The 20813-nt window shown below is 46.5% G+C and overlaps 1 protein-coding gene across 1 annotated transcript in view; it reads left to right on the top strand.

The window, feature by feature from the left end:
- Positions 1-17521, top strand: part of XYLT1 (xylosyltransferase 1) — a 370064-nt gene extending 352543 nt beyond the window's left edge. Inside the window, 2 exon segments of the mRNA XM_025371181.1 lie at positions 2327-2660; positions 10931-17521. Coding sequence (XP_025226966.1) covers positions 2327-2660; positions 10931-11253 — 657 coding nt within the window. The 3' untranslated portion in view covers positions 11254-17521.
- The last annotated feature ends 3292 nt before the right edge of the window (positions 17522-20813 follow it).

Here is a 20813-nt window from a genome sequence, read left to right as displayed (position 1 = left end):
TTTTTTTTTTTTTTTTTTTTTTTTTTTTGAGACGGAGTCTTGCTCTGGCTCCCAGGCTGGAGTGCAGTGGCCTGATCTCGGCTCACTACAACCTCCACCTCCCGGGTTCAAGCGATTCTCCTGCCTCAGCCTCCTGAGTAGCTGGGACTACAGGCGTCCACCACCACTCCTGGCTAATTTTTGTATTTTTAGTAAAGACGGGGTTTCACCATATTGGCCAGGCTGGTCTCAAACTCCTGACCTTGTGATCCGCCCACCTCGGCCTCCCAAAGTGCTGGAATTACAGGCTTGAGCCACCGCGCCTGGCCCTCAGGATACTTTCTTAGTCCTAATCTTTAGTCTCTGTCCTGATGAAAACTGAAAGATATGTGCCAGTGAGTGTACACGGATGGCAGCCACCCCTGGTAGGCAGTAGGGATTCGGTTTATATGTGTTGGGTGAATGAATGACTGAGAGAGTGAATGAATTAATGAATGGGAGGCAATATGTAGCATAGTGGATGAGAATGCAGCCTCTGGGGTTGGACTTCCTGGGTTCCCATGCTGGCTCTGCCCCCTCTGACCATAGCGAGTTATCTCACTTCGCTGAGACTCAGTTTCCACATCTGTAAAGTGAAGATAATGACAAGGGTCTCCCCTTTATGGATTTGGGAGTATCAAATGAATGGACATGTCTGCCTGGCACACTGTAATCCCTCAGCAAATATTAGCAGTGGAGCTCTGTACCCTGGGTAAAGAATGGACTGACATGGTAACTCTTGCAAGAACAACGAGAAACTAGATCAGCTCCTATTTCCCCTGCACATAGGAAATCTCAGAATGTAGGTGTGTGTATCCACACCCGACCTTCGTGCACACGCACATTAGAGATGCTAATTATGGGAAGACAACAGAGGCAGTGCAAGCTCATACTGTACCCGTTATTTGCCCCAACATGCCTACATGCTGTGTCCTCAAAACCACTAAATTAATCCACCTGGGGGAGATCTCGTTTTTCAAATTAGACGACCCCTGATTTCATTTGTTTGAAATAGCAACAAAGCTCATTGTCAGGAATCTCCCGAGTTCATTCATTTTTTGGTCAAGCCATTCACCCGTTCATTCAACAAACATTGCTCGAGCACCTACTGTGTACTAAACATGGTGGTAGGCACCAAGAAAGAGCAGAGAACCTGCTAGGTACAGCCCCCATTCACACAGAGCTTATATTACAGCTGGAGGAGATAAGGAATAAATACATCGACAGACAACTCTGAGATAGTGCTTATACCAGTGGTAGGAAGAAAATAAAGCAGTAGGGAATGACACAGATTGACTGAAGGTCCATTTAAAATTTGGGGTGGGGGGGTGGTCAGGTAAAGACTCTGTGAGGCAGCTTTAGACATAAGGGGCTGGCCGTGCAAGGAAGGTGTATTCCACACAGGGCAGATGGTGTGGGAATGCTGAGCTGGAAATGAACCTGCCTTGACTGAGGTGGCTAAAACAAGGCATCCTGGAGAAAGATGGGGAGGGGATCATGGAGTTGGAGGACGGGGCGAGCTCAGACTCTGAGTGCACTAAGAAGCCTGGGGGCAGCAGTAAGAGGACATTTTACAAGGCCTTTCTGACTACAGGATATAGAAGAAATTGCAGGTGGCACAAGTGGAAGGAGGGAAGCCCAGAGAGGATTGCGGTGGGTCACAGCCGCACACATCCCCAGCTGGCTGGCAGGAAGGAAGGATCGCAGGATGACTCTCATGCTTACATTCCAGCTCTAGGTGCCTTGGGAAAGCCAGAGCTGTCTCTTCCTAGGAAACCTATTTGAACCCCCGTAGATGACAGGCAATGCTCAGGGTCTCTAGCGTATGATAGAGCAGCTGTAATAACATAACCTTTATTCTTGTTCAGAACCATTGCACAAAGTGGACGTGTATGATTTGGAAAACCAAGGACAGAAGTGGAAACCAGCTATACCTGTTGAGTGGCAGGGTGTATGTTTCTGTGGAATGGCCTGCAAGCAAGGCATTCATTCATTCATTCATTCACTCATTCACTCATTCAGTCCATGTTTGGTTTTCTTTTCAAAGCACACGCCATACACCAGGCACAGGAGGCCCGGTGGTTTAAATAAAAGGACCACAGGCCTTGTGATCCTTCAGACTGAGTCCGGATCCCAGATCTTCTGCTTATAAGCTGTGCAACCTTGAGCAGGTGACTTAGTTGGAGCCTCAGTTTCTTCATCTGTAAAATGGGTATAATGAAAGCTAACACAGGGGATCCTAGGCCTTTCTGAGACCTAGCACCCTAGTTCAGGCCCAGTGACTTCAGAATTCACTCCCCTGTTTTAGGTCGGCACTGACTGGGATGCCAAGGAGCGGCTGTTCCGCAACTTTGGGGGTCTCCTGGGGCCCATGGATGAGCCAGTGGGTATGCAGAAGTGGGGGAAGGGGCCCAACGTGACCGTGACCGTCATTTGGGTGGATCCCATCAACGTCATCGCAGCCACCTACGACATCCTGATTGAGTCCACTGCCGAATTCACGCACTACAAGCCCCCTTTGAACTTGCCCCTGAGGCCTGGGGTCTGGACAGTGAAAATTCTCCACCACTGGGTGCCAGTTGCAGAGACCAAATTCCTCGTTGCGCCTCTGACCTTCTCCAACAGGCAGCCCATCAAACCGGGTGAGTACTCCCAGCATCTCTGTGGGGGAAATATTCCTTCCCCGGGAACCTGAGGGTCTCTGGTGTTGGTAGGCAACACTGCTCAGATGTAGGGCAAGCAGCGTCCTTGCAGAACGGCACCCCTTGCTCTCAGTACTTTTCTCTGCGTTTCCCTAGAGAACCATCTAATTTCCTACCTGCACACTGAGATGTCATCTGTGCAGGTATTAGATACCTATTTGTTAGATGTTCTCCCACTGAACTTCCAGAAGGCCTAGATCATGGTGAAGACAAGCTGGGAAATACGCCCAGGCAGGTATTAAGGATCAGCAAATCTTGTTGACTATTTTAAAAAATCCAGAACAGGAATTTCTGTTCATCAAAAATATGATACACCAGGTGGAAAAGATGAACCACCTAATAGTGGAAGATACTTGCTACATTTTTTTTTTTAAGTACTCATCTTCAGAATTTATAAAGAAATGCCATTAATCAGAAGTTGGCCATTCCAGCCCACTACCTGTTTTTGTAAATAAAGTTTTATTGGAACACAGTCACCATGCTCATTCATTTACACGTCGCCTGCTTCTGCTTTAGAGCTACAGTGGCAGAACTGAATCATTGTGACAGAGACTGCATGGCCTACAAAGCAATACTTACTATCTGGCTCTTTCCAAAAAAAAAAAAAAAAAAAACCCACCAACCCTCCTATAAAATAGAGGAAAAAAATGAAGGAGAGAACATGAATGGCCCTCACCCAGAAAAAGATGTTTAGCCTCATTAAAAATGAGAGAAATGAAAATTTAAAGCAACGAGAGGTTCCACCTTCATACCCATATTATTGGGAAATGCGTGGCAGTTAGATAAGAACCTGTGTTACTAAGGCTAGGAGTAACAGACATTCATGCAGTGCTAGTGGGAGGGTGAAGTGATGAGATGAGTTTAGAAAATGGTTTAGTATCTCCTAGTAAAGCTGAACATACACACACCCTACAATAGACATTTCACTCCCAGGTATAGGCCCTAGAGACTTGTACAGAAATGCTCACATGAGAGTTATTCTTAATAGCACAAAACCAGAAACAGTCTGATTGTCTGACACTGGAAAGAAAAGCAATTGGCTGCCTGTTCATACAATGGAATATTAGGCAGCAGTGAATATCAGTAAAGCATGGCATGTGTTGGCTTGGATGAGTCCCTAAAACATAGTGTTGAGGGGGAAATATCATAGATAAATCATTATGATGCATTTGTGTCAAGTTCAAAAACAGGCAAAGTCAACAGTATCTTATTTCATGTGTCAAAGGCAGCTGTTATGTGTCAAAGGCAGCTGTTAGGAAATGAAACATGAAATTAACATGAAATTCAGGTCAGGGTTTCCATCCCCATGGAGAACAGGGACTGGGATGTCGGTTCCTAACCTGCCTTTTTTCTTTGTCCATTCAAAGGGTTTATGTTTATACTTCTATTTCCCCTCTTTTCACCTCCTTTTATTAAGGGGAAAGTCTTTCTCCCTGCTCAGATCCTACCTCTAGAGAAACCACTGCGAACAGTTTGGTGTGAATCCTTTTAGAAGTTTTTCAATACTTTTAGAGCATAAACATAACACACATCATAAATGACAAAACCTTTGCTATTTTTAAAAAATGAAATCATACATTTTGTACTGTAAGACTGCTTTTTTTTAACTTTCTAAGTCAGTATATATAAAGCTACCAGCTACATGATATTCCACTGGGTTAAAGAACCACAACGTATCTGTTCCCCTATTGGTGAACACATAAGTTTTTGTTGTTGATGATGATAATGATGTTGTTGATAATACTGCAAGTCTTTTTTTTTTTTTTTTAAGTAACTGAGGTTGGCTTGGTGCCATGGCTCATACCTGGCCTCCCAGAGTGCTAGGATTACGAGGCAGGTAGATCACCTGAGGCCAGGAGTTCGAGACGAGCCTGGCCAACATGGTGAAACCCCGTCTCTACTAAAAATACAAAAATTAGCCAGGTGTGGTGGCACACACCTGTAGTCCCAGCTACTTGGGAGGCTGAGGCATGAGAATCACTTGAACCTGGGAGGCAGGTGAGCCGAAATCATGCCACTGCACTCCACTTGGGTGACAGAGTGAGGTTCTATCTCAAAAAAAAAAAAAAAAAAGGAATTTAGGTCTGGCTCTTTTGCCTAGGCTGGAGTGCAGTCATGCAGTCCTAGCTCACTGCAGCCTCAAGCTCCTGGGCTCAAGTAATTCTTTCACCTCAGCCTCTTAAGTAGCTGAGACTACCGGAGTGTGCCACCATGCCCGGCTATTATTTTTTAATATTTTTGTAGGGGTGTGGTCTCACTGTGTTGTCCCGGCTGGTCTCAAACTCCTGGCTCTAACCAACTCTCCCACCTCGGCTACCCAAAGAGCTGGGATTACAAGCATGAGCCACCCACCACACCCAGCCCCGACAAGGAAGAATCTTAAACATAAAATTGTATGTCCCTGTGTAGGCACATCCATAACACAAACTTTTAGAAACAGGATGTTTGGGTCTCTCTATATTTGGAATTGTTCATGTCCATCTAACAGATCACAAACTCAAAAACCAGAAATGCATTACAGCCTGTTAGCTTCAAAGAGTTCTGGATTGGGTGCCCTGTAGCTAATGACGCAAGGGGATGGGGACACAGCAGTGGGGAGGAGGTGCCTGGAGTCCCAGCAAAGGAGTTGTTTGGGAAAAGCTCTCAAACCACTTTTTCCTCTGCTCTCACACTGCCATAATCAACACAGAAGACTTCCATGACAGCAAAATACATGGGGGAATTTTCCCCATCGGCAAGCAAGCAATCCGTTCTGCAGTGGACACCAACTGGGTATCCCCCAGTTCAGTTCCAACATTCTCCACCCAGAGGTAGCGTCAGACACCACAGAGTGAGGGCTCAGTGCCGTAAGACCACCCCCTCCTGCCCACTAATCTCAAGTCTGGGCCTCTGGAACTTCTGACCAAGTGGTTTCAAATTGGGATTCCCACAACCCCCTCTTTGGGCTCAATTACTCTGCTAGAGCAGCTCACAGAACTCAGGGAAACACTTACGTTTATTGGTTTGTTATGAAAGATATTTTAAGGGATACAGATAAACAGTCAGATGAAGCTATACAGAGGGCAAGGTCTAGAGGGGCCCTGAGTGCAGGAGCTTCTGTCCCCATGGCATTGGGGTGCCCACCCTCCCGGCAGGTGGATAACTTCTTCCTCACTTTCCTGTGAAGAAGCTACCATGTGTTCAGCTCTCCAGAAGCTCCTCAAACCCTATCCTTTGGGCCTTTTATGAAAACTTCATTGGTTATCTATGATTGAAGCATGACAACCGTGTCAAAATGTGATTGGACAAAAAGGGTCTGACCTAACCCAGCAGGGCCTGTCTGTTCAGATTCTCCTTGGCCTCTCTGTGCAATAATTCCTTCCTCCAGGGTGTGCGTCAGGGCCCTCTCTGGAATGAGAGTCCTATCACCCACAATCTGATTAGACTCCGGCATTGGGCAGGAGAAGGGGGACAGGAGGAGGCCAGAGAGAGAGAGATTCTATTTCCTGAGTCCTAAAGTGCCCAACATGTAACAAAAGACTGTAACAAGGGTTACAGGAGTTCTGAGCCCAGAACCATGGACAAAAACCACTATCACGGCTGGGTGCAGTGGCTCACGCCTGTAATCCCAGCTCTTTAGGAGCCTGAGGTGAACTTGAGGTCAGGAGTTCAAGACCAGCCTGGCCAATGTGGTGAAACCCCGTCTCTCCTAAAAGTACAAAAAATTAGCCAGGCATGGTGGCAGGTGCCTGTAACCCCAGCTACTCAGGAGGCTGAGGCATGAGAATCGCTTAAACCCAGGAGGCAGAGGTTGCAGTGAGCCAAGATCATACCACTGCACTCTAGCCTGGGTGACACAGCAAGACTGTATCTCCAAAACAATACGTAAATAGGCCAGACACGGTGGCTCACGCCTGTAATCCCAGCACTTTGGGAGGCTGAGGTGGGCAGATCACCTGAGGTCAGGAGTTCGAGACCAGCCTGACCAACGTGGAGAAACCCCATCTCTACTAAAAATACACAATTAGCCAGGCATGGTGACGCGTGCCTGTGATCCCAGCTACTCGGGAGGCTGAGGCAGAGTTGCTTGAACCCAGGAGGTGGAGGTTGCGGTGAGCTGTGCACCACCAGTGCACTCCAGCCTGGGCAACAAGAGCGAGACTCCGTCTCAAAAAAATCAATCAATCAATCCTCTATCATAGGAGTCTCAAAGTGAAGGCTCAGCTTCTGCTGTCTTTGTGCAGAGCAAGCAGAAAGATAGAGACCCCATGTTTTCTTGAGCTGGAAGCCTGCTCCTTCTTCCCCTATGAACCAGGCAAAAGACAGCCCCTCCAGAGCTGACCAGGCCCAATCCCACCCTCTTAGAGGTCTTAGGTTCCTTCTTGATCAAGTTCACATCTTTAGTATCCCTAAGGATTTCCAATGCCAGACATGGAGGAGAGGGGTGTAAACGGCTGTGTCTTCGCTGCTTCAGGTACACCTGCTGGACAGAACGAAGCAGTGCTCCTGAATATACACCCATGCCAGTAGAGTAGCCTGGGGGCCATTCATGGGGTCCTGATTTTTCCAGTGTTTTCTTCTAGGGTTTCTAAGGAAGGCAGGGATCTCCCCACACACACCCAGGATAACCCAGGGGTCGTTTTACCCCCACCGAGAGCAGCCTTCCTGTCCTCCGTAATTGTATTTGTTAGCGATATTCCAGTGAATGACAGTGAACACGAAGGTGGGAGCAATGCAATTTGTAAAATGATTCATCAAGAGTAATTTTCTATTGATGCGTCCCTGGTAATCGCAAGAAATCCGATGAGGTGGAATTGAGGAAAATTTAATTATAGAGACGAGCATCGCAAGCTAATATTGTAATAGCGTTTCCCACATTAACCTCATTTCTCATAAGGGTTTTTTCCATCAACCACAATGTTTGGTTCCCAGTGTTCACGTATTTGTTAGATGTTCTTTTCCCTTTGAATGTCCTGCCTTTTGTCAGTTTCGGTATCTCCTCATTCTCCACTTTCTCACTCTGCAGAATGGAGGTGCTGAGGGGCTCTGACAGAGGAATTAGGGCCTGCACCAAAGACAGCAGACCCTGTTCTCCTGGCAGGTGGGGCTGGAGCTACCCAGCCTACCCTGTATTAGAGAAAGATGAGTTAGGACCAGACTTCCAAACACAGTGGCTCCTAACTACCATGAGAGAAAGCAGCTTTGCTAAACCTTGCAAGACAGAGTATGTGCTCAATGATGGCTCACCTCCTTCCTCCCACTTGTGCCCATCCAAACCACAGAACCCAACCCTTTTGCTTCCTGGGGCATTGGGAATTAAAGGAATGATGATCTTGTCTGTGTTAGTCAAGGCGTATTTTGAATTCATCTGCTATTTTCATTGCTTTTAGAAGGGTAAGCATATGGTCTTTCTTCCTTCTTCGTGCCTACTCTGGACACTTGTTAATCATCCAGGCTATCCTGGGCACCTTTGGTGGTGGCAGCTGCTGTCAGGCAAACAGGAAGCACTGTCTTCTGAACATTGCAATCATCTTGGAAGGTTTCTTATAATCCTAGCTATCTCAGCTCTTGCAAAACCTGATTTGGTAAAGCACAACTCATCAGACTTATTGGCCAGCCGTTCTAAAAACATAAAATAAAAAAATATGTGCTTCTACTAAGCAATAAAGCAAGCAATGAATGTGAATGTCTTCAAAATATTACAAATAACAGAAGTGTATACCTTCTTTCCTTCACCCCAAATTGCTATACTTCCTGTTTCCCCATTGTGAAGCCCTGGGAGGTAGTAATAGTCCCTCTCATGTAAATGTTACTGTTTAACCCATTTATGCCTGAAGTTGCAATTTTTTGAATTTTTTTTTTTTTTTTTTTTTTTGAGATGGAGTCTCACTCTATCAACCAGGCTGGGGTGCAATGGTGTGATCTTGGCTCACTGCAACCTCTGCCTCCCAGGTTCAAACAGTTCTTCTGCCTTACCCTCCCAAGTAGCTAGGATTATAGGCACCAGCCACCACACCTGGCTTATTTTTGTATTTTTAGTAGAGACAGGGTTTCACCATGTTGGCCAGGCTGGTCTCGAACTCCTGACTTCAAGTGATCCACCTGCCTCAGCCTCCCAAAGTTCTGGGATTACAGGTGTGAGCCACCATGCCTGGCCCAATTGTTTGAATTTTTGCATGAGTGAAATATCAGACCTTGGCGATGACCCTGAGCAGTAGAATAACATGGTGAGTGATAAGCACTGCCTTTGGAGTTAGTCTGTCCTGGATTTAACCCCAGATCTGTCTCCAACTCCAGCTGCCTCTGTTTCCCCATCTGTAAAATAGGGATGATAAAACCAGCCCCCCTAGTTTTTTAGGTATGTGAGGATTATGGACTAATATCAACAGTAATTAATCCTAGCTGTATTTGTCTGTTCTCATGCTGCTAATAATGACATACCTGAGACTGGGTAACCTATAAAGGTAAGAAGTTTAAGGGACTCGCAGTTCGACATGGTCAGGGAGGCCTCACAATCATGACGGAAGGCAAAGGAGAAGCAAAGGCACATCTTACATGGTGGCAGGCAAGAGCGCCTGTGCAGGGGAACTCCCCTTTAAAAAAACCCAACAGATCTCATTAGACTTATTCACTATCACAGGAACAGCATGGGAAAAACCCACCATGATTCAATTACCTTCCACCAGGTCCCTCTCACAACAAGTGGGGATTATGGGAGCTGCAATTCAAGGTGAGATTTGGGTGGGGACATAGCCAAACCGTATCACTAGCTAAGCTTTTCCCAGCACTTAGTATATGCTAGGTGTCATTTGTAAACACTTTATATGAGTCAGCCCATTTAAGCCTCACAAAGTAAGAAGGAAGGTATTAGTACTTTACCCATTTTATTGATGAGGAAACTGAGGTACAAGGCATGGAGGTCAGAAGTCACACACCTGGTATGTTGGACATGGGGATGCAAAACCAGACGGCTTTGCATCTGTAGTACCTGGGCTCTTGTATGAAGTGCTTCACAAAGTGACTGGCACATAGGAGGGGCCCAGCAAGGCAGCACTGTTCTGAGAGCTACTTCGAACTCCCACCCCGCCTCAACCAGGTTCAAAACTTCATACTTCCAGAGTGATTGCGCTGTGGTCAGTTCATGCACCCTGTCTTAGGCTTCTAGGAAGCAGAAATCCAACTTATGCAGAGTACAAGGTGGACACTCAGCAGCTGAGATCTGGGTACAGACCCGGGTACAGACTTTGGCTGTGACACTCAGCATCTGTGTGATTTGGGGAAAGAGGCTTAATTCAGATTTGCACTTGCTGTTCCCTCTGCCTAGAATTCTCTTCCCCAGGATCTGTATGTTAATCATCACTCAGCTCAGATGTCACCTCCCCAGAGAGGTCTCCCCTACCCACCTTGTCTAACATAAACAAACACCCTGTCACTCTCTAACCCAGGGGTCAGCAAACTTTTTTTGTAAAGGGCTAGATACAAAATATTTTCAGCTTGTTGGGTAAAATACAGACTCTGTCTCAAGTACTCAGCTCTGGTAGCACAAAAGCAGCCATAGACAATATGCAAATACATGGGCAAAGCCATGTTCCAATAAAACTTTATTTACAAACACAGGCCACATTAGGTCCAAGGGCTGCAGTTTGCCAACCCTCTTCTCTCAATACTCTGTTTTTTTTTGTTTTTTGTTTTTTGTTTTTTTGCCTTCATGACACTTACCACTGCCTGAAATAACCTTATTTATCTACTTGTTTATTTCTTTGTTGTTGTTCTCCCTCCACTGGATCTTAACCTTCCTATCTGGTTTGCTCCAGCACCTAGAATAGATCCTGGTACCTAATAGGTACTTAATATACCTTTTTCAAATGACACAGTGCCTTGCAGACCATGGGTGTTTAGTAAATATGTGTTGACTGAATGCCTGGCACAATGTAGGTGCTTAAAAATATGTATTGGCTGAATCAGTGTCTGCTGTCAAAGGTGCTCTGTAAACATGTGTTGAATGAATAAAGGCATGCACCATGCCCTGTACAGAGTGGGCTCTGTCCTTACGGGCTCAGTTTTCTCAGCTGTGAAATGGGACTGCTAAAAGAACTTCCTCATGAGATTGTCATGTGAATTAAATGAGGCGATGCATGGTGCCCAGTGCAGCACCAGGCACAGGGTTAAGTATGACTAGGCATCCTATTGGTGGCTGTTCTAATCCTCAAATTGCTCCCTTTGTCTTTCAGAGGAGGCACTGAAGCTGCACAATGGGCCCCTCCGCAACACCTACATGGAGCAAAGCTTCCAGAGCCTGAACCCCGTCCTCAGCCTGCCCATCAGCCCCGCCCAGGTGGAGCAGGCACGGAGGAACGCAGCCTCCGCGGGCACAGTGCTGGAGGGATGGCTGGACTCGTTGGTGGGCGGGATGTGGACTGCCATGGACATCTGTGCCACGGGCCCCACGGCCTGCCGGGTCATGCAGATCTGCAGCCAGACAGCCTGGAGCTCCTTCAGCCCTGACCCCAAGTCGGAGCTGGGGGCGGTCAAACCTGATGGCCGGCTCAGGTAGCACTGGGCACGAGGAGTGGGCCACAGCAGGATCTCAACAGGAAAGCAGCCAGAGGGGTTGTGAGGCCTGAACCCTGGCCTCTCACCCTGGGGGGGGGGGGGCACCCTCTGAGAATGGGTCTCTCCTGGCCATAGAATGATGGAAAGGGAAGGTCAGCAGGTCAAAGCAGGATCAGCCAACAACCTGCCTTTGGCAAGCTGCGGGTGGGACGGCTCAGTCCCTGCACTGTGACGGTCTCACCTCTTCTGGTTGATCCTCAACTCCTACAGGTTCCTTGTCTTCCCCGTCCAGTGACCCACCCTGCCCCCAGACGAGTGATTTTGAAACTTTTATTTTGAGCAGCAGAACTTTTGTTTACTGAGCACAGTCATAAGTGGAGTTCAGGGTGCGGACGAAATCCAAGCTGCTCTGGTTGAAGCTCAAGAGTACAAGGCTCCCTCCCAAAGCTCAGCCCTCCGGTCGGTCCCCTTGCCCAGGGTATCTCCTACGGTACCTCTTCAGAACCCAAGGGCTCTGCAAATGCCAGTTTGACAAGCACTGCCCAGACCAACCATGGGTTCAAACTCCAGCCCCGCCCTTTGGTTCATCTTTCTGCTCCTCCCTTGGCTGAGGGACTTTTGTGCCAGCCTTGGTCGTGGTCCCTTTCTCATGGAGACTGCAGCCTTAGGAGAGCTCTGAGCCTCTCAGTGGCCTCCTTGGGTTGAGCTATTCTCCTTAGTAACTAGGTAAGTGGGAAAGCCTTTTGATGTGGCATGGCCAAGGTCCAGCCACAAGTGCAACTGCCACCTGTCCAGGGGTCTAGGCCTCCTTCCCTCAAGGCTGCCACACAAAGTAGCAGAAATAGGATGATGTTTGTGAGCACCAAACTCAATACCATGACCTTCTTTGATCCTTGAAAATGGGAACTTTGATGGCCATGACCATGAAACTCACAAGGCAACCCCGTGAAACTCACAAGGCAACACCGTGAAACTCACAAAGCAATGCTTGGAGCAAAACTCCTGAGCTAGATAGCACAGCAGCACCCATCCCCTGCCAGAGCCCTTCTGTTCTGAGGTCAGACACACAAACCCTTTGTCAGTTGCATGCCGGTGCTGTTGAGAGTGACCAAACCGCATGAACCAGACTTTTCCCGTCCAGGAAATAGCATTTCAGATTTGGTTTTTAATTTCATGCCCTTCCTAATCTAAGGGGCCAACAGGCTCAATGGGACATGGCAACATACAAGTGGTAAGGTTATTTAAACAACGAAAAACAGTATGATTCAAGTGTTTGAGTTATCAGAAACCCAAAAGGTTTCCCTGCCACGAGCCCCCTGGAGTGTCATCCCTGTTCACCAGGAGAGCCCTTCGCAGGAGGCGTCCCTTGCTCCTGTAATCCCATGTCGCCTGAATGGTGGGATTCCCTTGGAAAAAGGGCTCACCACTGGTAGCCATCTGCCCTTCCCATGGAGAGCCAGTCCTGAGACTTCTCTCCAGCATAGGTTTGAAGGGGCTGCCCTTCGTTTTGTGCTTGCCCCATCCCAAACCTCGCAAAGCAGGATGTCCTGTTAGCAATGGAGGATGTAGAGAAGGGTCACTTTAGATATTTATTATTTATATGTTTTAGTCAATGACTAATTAGTAGGTGCTGTTTTTGCAGCTTGTCAATTATGTTATCTTACTAACTGAAGCTGCCTTTATTCACAAAAGGCCCCTTTTCCCACCCTCTGGTGTCTCTCTCTTGGTTTATCTTTCTCTGCGTCTACCCCCCATCCTCCTCCTCCTCAGAGTAAAAGCAGGGGCATTGAACACCATGCCAAGAAAGCTCCGACCGGCATCTTCCACTGGCTTTGAGTGGGGTGCCTTGGAGACCATTGGAGCCTCGCTTTTTCCTTATACAGATTGTCAGCCTCCTCTCTCTCTCGGATCCCAAGAGTATTGGAATTCCTGAGCCTCCCATCCTCCCCCCACTCACCCCCCGCCACAGGCACGAGGAGGTAACAGGCAGAAAGCTTGGAGGATGGGTGGGGAATGTGCTAGCTGCAGAGAGCTTGGGCCATCCCTGCTTGCTCCGTGGATGCCTTCCCATGGCCCATCTAATCATGGGCATCCATGTGACCTTAATGGAGGGAAACAGGCTCCTTTGAGCGAGATCCATCTTAGGAAGAGGGTCATCAGATCCAGGCAGCAGAGTCCAGGAGATAGTCATTCTCAACAGCGATTCTAGGGATCTCATGGTACTTTTCTCAGAAAGCCCCTATGATCTCTTTTACAGACTCTATGGTGGCCAGAAGCTGGGTACCACATCCTCTTTCTGCTCCCGGCCTCTGCCTCTGGCCAGGGTTTCCCTGGGGCTGCTGAAGCCACTTCAGGAACTTCCCTTTCACCCTCTTTGCTGGGCCACTAGTGCTTTGTGTTTGCAGCGTTATTTGCAGTGGCTTTGGGGACTCAGCAGTGGCAAGTCCCCGTGCATAATGTGAACTTGCAGACGTCAAGACAGGGTCCCTCCTGCACCCACTAACATGTCTGCCTTTTTTTGTTTTTATCCTGGAACAAGTGGAGAAATGGCAAGAGTTGGCTGACTCTGGGGACCCTTCCCTTTTTCCTGTGACTTCATTTCTTCCTCACCACAGCTAATTCGGAGAGCTGAGAAGTCACACAGAGTTATTCCTCTGCCTTCTCTAATGTTATTAGAGACCAGAGAATAAGGTTGCAGATACTACATTTGGTTTAAAAAAAAAAAAAAGGTAAATCCCAAACAAAGCCCAGCATGATTTGAGGAAAGAGGATGTTTTTCCAGGGAAAATTGTTTTTTTAACCTGCCTGAGAATGATTTATTTGCTGGAGGCCATTGTCAGACAGCCTGGAGCTTGGGTTGTGGAAGATTTCAAAAGCACAGGGCCATGGTCTCTGGAAACCTATTACAGCCTGCAGGGCATAGCACCTGTGAGCTGAGCCAGTGACAGGTCCCTGGAAGCTCAGGAAGGCTTAACGGTGGGCCTTGGGGTGTTGGTTTGTGGAGAGAAGGAAGCATTCCTTAGGCTGCAGCCCTCCATATAGTGTCCCACTCACTGAGTGACATTCAGGCAGAAATTGAGCTCAGGAGACAGCCAGCCTTCCCACATCCCCCTTCACCTTCCTGGTCCACGCATAAAGCGGTGTGTCTCCAAGGAGGCAGTGAGCAATTCCCCCGTGTTGTAACAAGTACACTGCTTTCTCCCTTTGCAGAGGAAAAAAAGGCTTTCCTGGTGAGATCATGACTCCTTCTGGCTTCATTTCTCATTGTGGGTTTAACTTCTAAAATGCAAATGGAGTTTAGAGAGGATGAGCAGAACCACAAGACCTGCCCCCCACTTCTCGCTCACTGCAATTGCTTCTACTTTGGGCACAAGTTTGGGTGTTTGAAGACCATGTTTCCCTCTGGTTCTCTAGTTGGCAAACAGAAGACACTGGTTAGAACCTTAAGCTTTCTGCCAGAAAGATGCAGAGAGCAGGGCAGTAGCTACCAGGAGTGGGGTATGAATAAAGAGCCCTTCCACAACCAAGTTCACTGAGGATTTGGAGCACCAGCTCTCCAGCAGCATCCAGGGGTGGAGAGGTGTACATTCTAGAAGCAGCTGTTCGCTTTAAAGCACTCCGCTTTAAAGACAGCAAACTAGACCTACAGGATCAAAGCCACACACTGTGGTAGGGGTTACAGATGCTTACGGAGCCCAGGATACTAGCACAGATGAGTGAAATGGTTGGTGTGAGACAAAAGGGCATGATGGGAGTGGGGCTGGGGACCGTGGTCTTACTGACATGAACATGACCTACCCAGAATGAGCAGCTGCTACTCGGCCCCAACCTATCACTGTATGTTAAAAATGTAAGCACAGTGTAGTGGAATCTTCCAATTTGGAAAGGAAACCAGAAATCCAGATTTTTTGAAAAAAAATCTGATTTTTTCAATGTCGGTTTTTGTTTTTTTTTTTTTTTTAATACATAGTGGGCAAAGAAAAATTCCACTGTTCCACATGTGCACTGCCAGCAACCTCTGCTCTCTGGCGAGGTGGTTTACAGTGAGATTATGCATTGCCCTGGTAGAAGAGGAAAAAAGCCAGCATCAGGTCAGGGCAAAAACAACAGCACATGTTGAACTCTAAATGGGGACCCCTTGCTAAGTCAAATTCCCCTCCCCAAGAGACAGTTCCACAGAGGGGGAATGGATCATTCTGTTCTCCTGGTCCCAAGATTGTGCTGAAGCGAAGAAGGAACAGAATCTGGAGATCTGGACTGCTGCCTCTTAGATATGCAGAGGTCCACATCTGCCTGGGGCTACCCCTTGTGGGACTGCATCCAACCAGGCAGAAATGGTGAAGACAGTCGAGGAGGAGGAGGAGGAGGAGGAGGTAGGGTGTGAAACAGCCAGGCTCTCTCCAAATCCCAAGCGTTGACAGCCATCTTGCCCCATCCCTGGAAGCCTCTTTGGAAATCACATAGGGCTGTGCTGGCTCATGGGATGTCCTGTTTGCTTCTGCCTCAGTTACCTTACTTTGCCCATGGGTCTACCACAGGCGCTACCTCATTGTGTCTGCTGAGTTTACCTGGGAGGGGGGAACGAAGTTGTCCAAATCTGCTTGAGCTGAATGTATGATCTATGCAAATTCTCTCTCTCCTCTCTCTCTTCCTCTCTGGCTCTCTAACTTAGAAGTTTTTTTATTTGTTTGTTTTTACCTTGCAAACAAGATACTGTATAGGACCCTCTTAAGATGGAGGAGGGCTTTCTTGCGCCACCTGTGTCTACCCCTCACGTTGTCTTTGGCTCTGGTCTTGCCAAGCTTATGCAGGGAGAATGTGGCCTCTCTTCCCTCTCCACTTGGCTGGGAATATTCCAACTGCCTCTGCCTACAGACACCACCAGAAAGCGGGTTCTGCACCTTGTCATCCCCATCTCTAATGCCATCTACTCCATCCCTCATGTTCCTCCAACTTGCTTCTCCCATCCCTCCTTCAAAACAAACAAAAAAAGCCTTAGGTTTCTCCTTTTCGAAATGTGGCCTTAACATTATTTTTGGGAAGCTGACCATCCATCCTTTCCCTCCCATCTCCACCAACATCGCAGAAGAAAGAGCATCGTGAAGCTTCTGTGGGCAGCCTCCTAAGGGAGGGGCTGCCAATCTGTAGTTTGCAGATGCTATAGAAATTGCTTACAAATGTCGTCTTTAAGAAAAATGTTCTTATATTTTTCCTATGGGCAAAATGAAGGCTTGGGTGCTCATCTAAAGCTCAGCCAACTCCTGAAGCACTCTCTTAGAGCATATTGCCGCTGTAATGGGCTGGCTTAATTACCGGCAGAGTGCTCGAAAAGGCTTTGCAAACCTCCCCTGCCCCCAAGACTGGGTGACTTTATGTACTTCATTCAAGGGTAAATCAGGAGACGTTCTCCATTTATCTGTTCATCCTTCCTGCCTGGAAAGTGATAGCACTAAATATTCCCGGATGGGTAGGGTTCTCAAAGGGATCACCCTTCTCCTACCTTCAGACTCTATTCTTTACCCTTCCATTGCTCCAGTGCTGATGGAGGCCAAAGACAACCCCAGGGTTTTCACAGGAAATTCACTAGAATTGTGCGCAATTGTCTTTGTAGTCCTTTTGCCTTTTTTTTTTTTTGTAATATGTTGTCAATAGCATTTGTTTGGGTATTTGTTTTAGAGGCCTCACTCTAAGTTATTACCGTCCCCTTCATTGTTTTCAAAGACATGTGGTGATATAGTTTTTAAAAATAACTATTTTGTTATAGATCATAATATGCATAAAACTGTACAGAAATATTTTGTAATGTGTTGATTTTAAAAAACAGAGAATCTGTAAATAAAGTTTTAAAAAAAGAATTCAAATGGCACACACTGAAATATGTAGATATTTTGCTATTTATTTAAAGGAGTATTTTAAGAGATATTGAACTATCTGAAATTGACCAGTAATCAAAGTTCCAGTCATCTGAATGCTTTTCCTTGAGGTAGAATGTGATTCTCAGAAATGATTGCATTACCTGCCCATTTTTGCACCTTTTCTGTCTTTTTATTTAGCAGAACAACAACAACAACAAAATTGTGCCTTAGCTGTATTTTTTTGTCTAGGGAAGTTTGTTTCTGTCTGACAAAGCAAAATTTTTTGCAGAAAACAGTGGATGTATTAAATACTGTATCATACCAAAAACACTGCAGGTGTATATAGATGCTTTCTGTCATACTGTGTTTTCAGATGCAGAATTTTAAAATTAAAAAAATACTGCCTTTATGGAACAGTGGCTATATGTGGCTTTTTTCCAGCAATACTGTGCATCTTTATACAATCTCATATTCTCTTCTGTCATCTGCATGGTGAAGATAGGATGACTATATAATTTGTCATCCAAACTGGGATACTTTTGAGAGTTAAAAGGAGGTACCACATGGATGGGATGCTGAGACTACAAGCATAAATGGCCTCTCCTGGGAAAAACTGGGTGTGTGGACAGATTTCCCTCATAAAAGCTGCTGTCATCTTCTAACTGGATTATAGCAACAACCTCCTATAAATAATTTATTCTGGTTGAGGCAGAAGTATATGATTTTTAAACCCTTACTGAGTAGAGAATAACAAGAAGCAACCGCCATGGAAAGTTGCAGTTTCCTATACCCAACTGGTTGGTTGGCAAACCTGTTTTCCTTTCTTCTTTACCACAGAGACTACATTTCCCAGACTGCCTTGCTCTTAGCTGTGGCCATGTGACAGAGTCAGGCCAATGGAACAGCTAGACTGCATTTCCCAGACTTCCTTGCTCTTAGCCATGGCCATGTGACTGACTCAGGCCAATGGAATGTGGGTAGAATAGGTACGTGGCACCTCTAGCCCTGGTCCCTAAAACTTCCCACTGGAGTCTCTCCTGTCTCAATCTTTCACCATTTGCCAGCTCAAGTGTTTTGAGTCACCTTGATTTTGTGCATTCTTTCAATTGACCTATTCTGGTGGTCTTTTTGGAAATTTTGCACAGCATCTACCTTAAAGGAAGGCAGAGTCACAAATTGGAAAGTAACTGAGCCCCTGCATAGCCACATGAAAGACCACTTGACCAGAGTCACCCCTACTGACTATGACATGAAAAGAAAGAAGCATGTATTTTGTCATGCCCCTGAGACTTTCAGTTACAGCAAGCTAGCCTTACCTTAACGAATCCAATCAGAAATGGAAATTTAAATGTTTCTTTGGGAAAATCCACATTTTAGTTCCTTCACTCCGTAAGTAAAGTTACAAGAGAGCCAGAAAGGTGAAGGGATTTGCTTGAAGCTACCCATGGTCAGCAGGGTCAAGTCCAGAACCAAAGTTTCCCATCTTCCAATGAGACTTTCATAAGTCATTGGGAAGACCAGTTCCTCCACCCCTGAGGCTGGCTCACTATTACGTGTATATGTGGTTTCTGAGGGCTATCCCCAGGGGTTGGGAGCCTAGATGCCTGCATCGTAAAGATGCTTCTAATTCACCCTTCAAAGTCCTTAAAGGAAGACAGGTACTGAGACACAGATAGGATTTTAGCAGCTAGAACAAAATAGGCTAGATATCTCCCCATTAGACAGACAGAGGGGCAAATATATGGGGAGCTGTGTCAGCTTCAGCCTCCTTGAGCTTGGCTCAGGAGAGATGGTGACTGACTACATATTTAGAAAGATGGATGGACTCAAGATTCATTTGTCAAAACTTCTTTCCAGCCTGACCTTACACCCAAACTCCCTTTCCTCTGCCCGGAGATAAGTCCTCAAAAAATGAGTTCAGTTGCAAGAGAAGAATAAATTTCTAAAAGCTTCGTAGGAGTAAGGATCACAGCTACCTTGTTCACTGTGGTGCCTCCAGTATTTAGCACAGGGGAGTCCAGCGTATGGGCACTCAGTGAATATTTAGTGAACGGACAAGTGAATGAGACCATATATCTTAATTAACAATATGGGTATGGGGCCATTTGTCCAAGATTCTGTCTTTACAACCATCATTTGATGGATAGTATTTGTCAAAATATGGGTCATTGTAAAGTAAGTTGTGATTTTTACCTTCAATAATGAGGTTTCTGGCCCTACTGAAGGGTCACTTGGAATTTCTTTCCTGCTTATTTACTTGGTTTAAGTTCATTAAATTCATGATTTTAAGAGTTGTGTTTGAGGTCAGGCGTGGTGGCTCACGCCTGTAATCCCAGCACTTTGGGAGTCCGAGGCGGGTGGATCACGAGGTCAGGAGATTGAGACCATCCTGGCTAACACGGTGAAACCCCGTCTCTACTAAAAATGCAAAAAAATTAGCTGGGCGTGGCAGCGGGCGCCTGTAGGCCCAGCTACTTGGGAGGCTGAGGCAGGAGAATGATGTGAACCCGGGAGGCGGAGCTTGCAGTGAGCCGAGATCACGCCACTGCACTCCAGCCTGGGCGACTGAGCAAGACTCCGTCTCAAAAAAAAAAAAAAAAAAGGGTTGTGTTTTGTTTTGTTTTGTTTTGTTTTCTTTAAGGGAATGCTTTTTCAAAGTGTACCTTAAACCTCCACATATATATTAAAAAAAAAAAAAGACTTAAAAATGGGTGATTAGGAGGGGTGCCCTGGGTAAAGTGGGAGTAGAAAGCTCTGTCTCAACAGTGCACCCACTCCCAGCAGCCTGCCTCTTTTCACGGCTCCACAGGATATGTAGATGACCATGCTTTGAAACTCACACCACACCGATGTTGAAAACATCTAGACTTTTTGTAGGGCTGGCTTTGAGGCCTTGCTGCCAAGGTGCTGAAAGTTGAGTTCTAGGCTGGGTCTCTGAGCATAAGACCAAACCAAGAATAATTCACTCCACATGGTGTTGGCAAGTTTTAAGGGTGGAAACAGAGCTGGGGCAAGAAGGAGGTATGCCTGGCCTGCCATCATGGTTTGGAGACTCTTGATCCTGTCCATTCATAGTTAGTTCCTTTGTTCCACTGCTGGGCCCGGAAACCTCATCAGCCCTAACCCAGATAGGGACTACTGGTCTGAGAATCAAGAAGTCCAGGCCCTTCACAGCTTTGGTTGTGCCCCTGGTTTGCTGTGTGATCATGGCGAGTCTCTTTTCCATGATGAGTCTCAGCCCCCTCAACTGCCAAATAAATGGAAGAATGGGACCCATTGACACCTGACGTCCATTCAAGTTCAGACGTGTAAGCGTATAGTCCAATTCCTACCCAGCACAAAATGCAGAACATGTTAAGGTGTCAGCTCCATGCAAGAAAATATTCCCAAGATGTGATTTTTGACGTTCACATCTACGTCAGTCAAGGTTCTTTCACTTTCGAGTAACAGTAACCCAATTCACAGAACTGTAATCAGAAGGGGAACGTATTGAGTCATGAAACTTTAGAAGATGGCAATTTAAACGCAAATTATAAGAACTAGGACAGCACTTGGGGGACTCAAGAACTGAAACTGGCACCCCAATACTCACAGTCCCCTCTTCATTTTTGCTGGCCTCTGTTTGATATTATCTCCTACAGACAGCTAACTCCACATGGTAAATAAAGAAGGCCCCAGAAGTTCCTGCTCCTTGTCCTTTGAACTC

The sequence above is a fragment of the Theropithecus gelada genome, chromosome 20 (genome assembly GCF_003255815.1).
Source record: "Theropithecus gelada isolate Dixy chromosome 20, Tgel_1.0, whole genome shotgun sequence".
NCBI lineage: Eukaryota > Metazoa > Chordata > Mammalia > Primates > Cercopithecidae > Theropithecus > Theropithecus gelada.
Note: the sequence above shows the minus strand (reverse complement) of the source record. Positions and strands in the feature narration are given on the sequence as shown.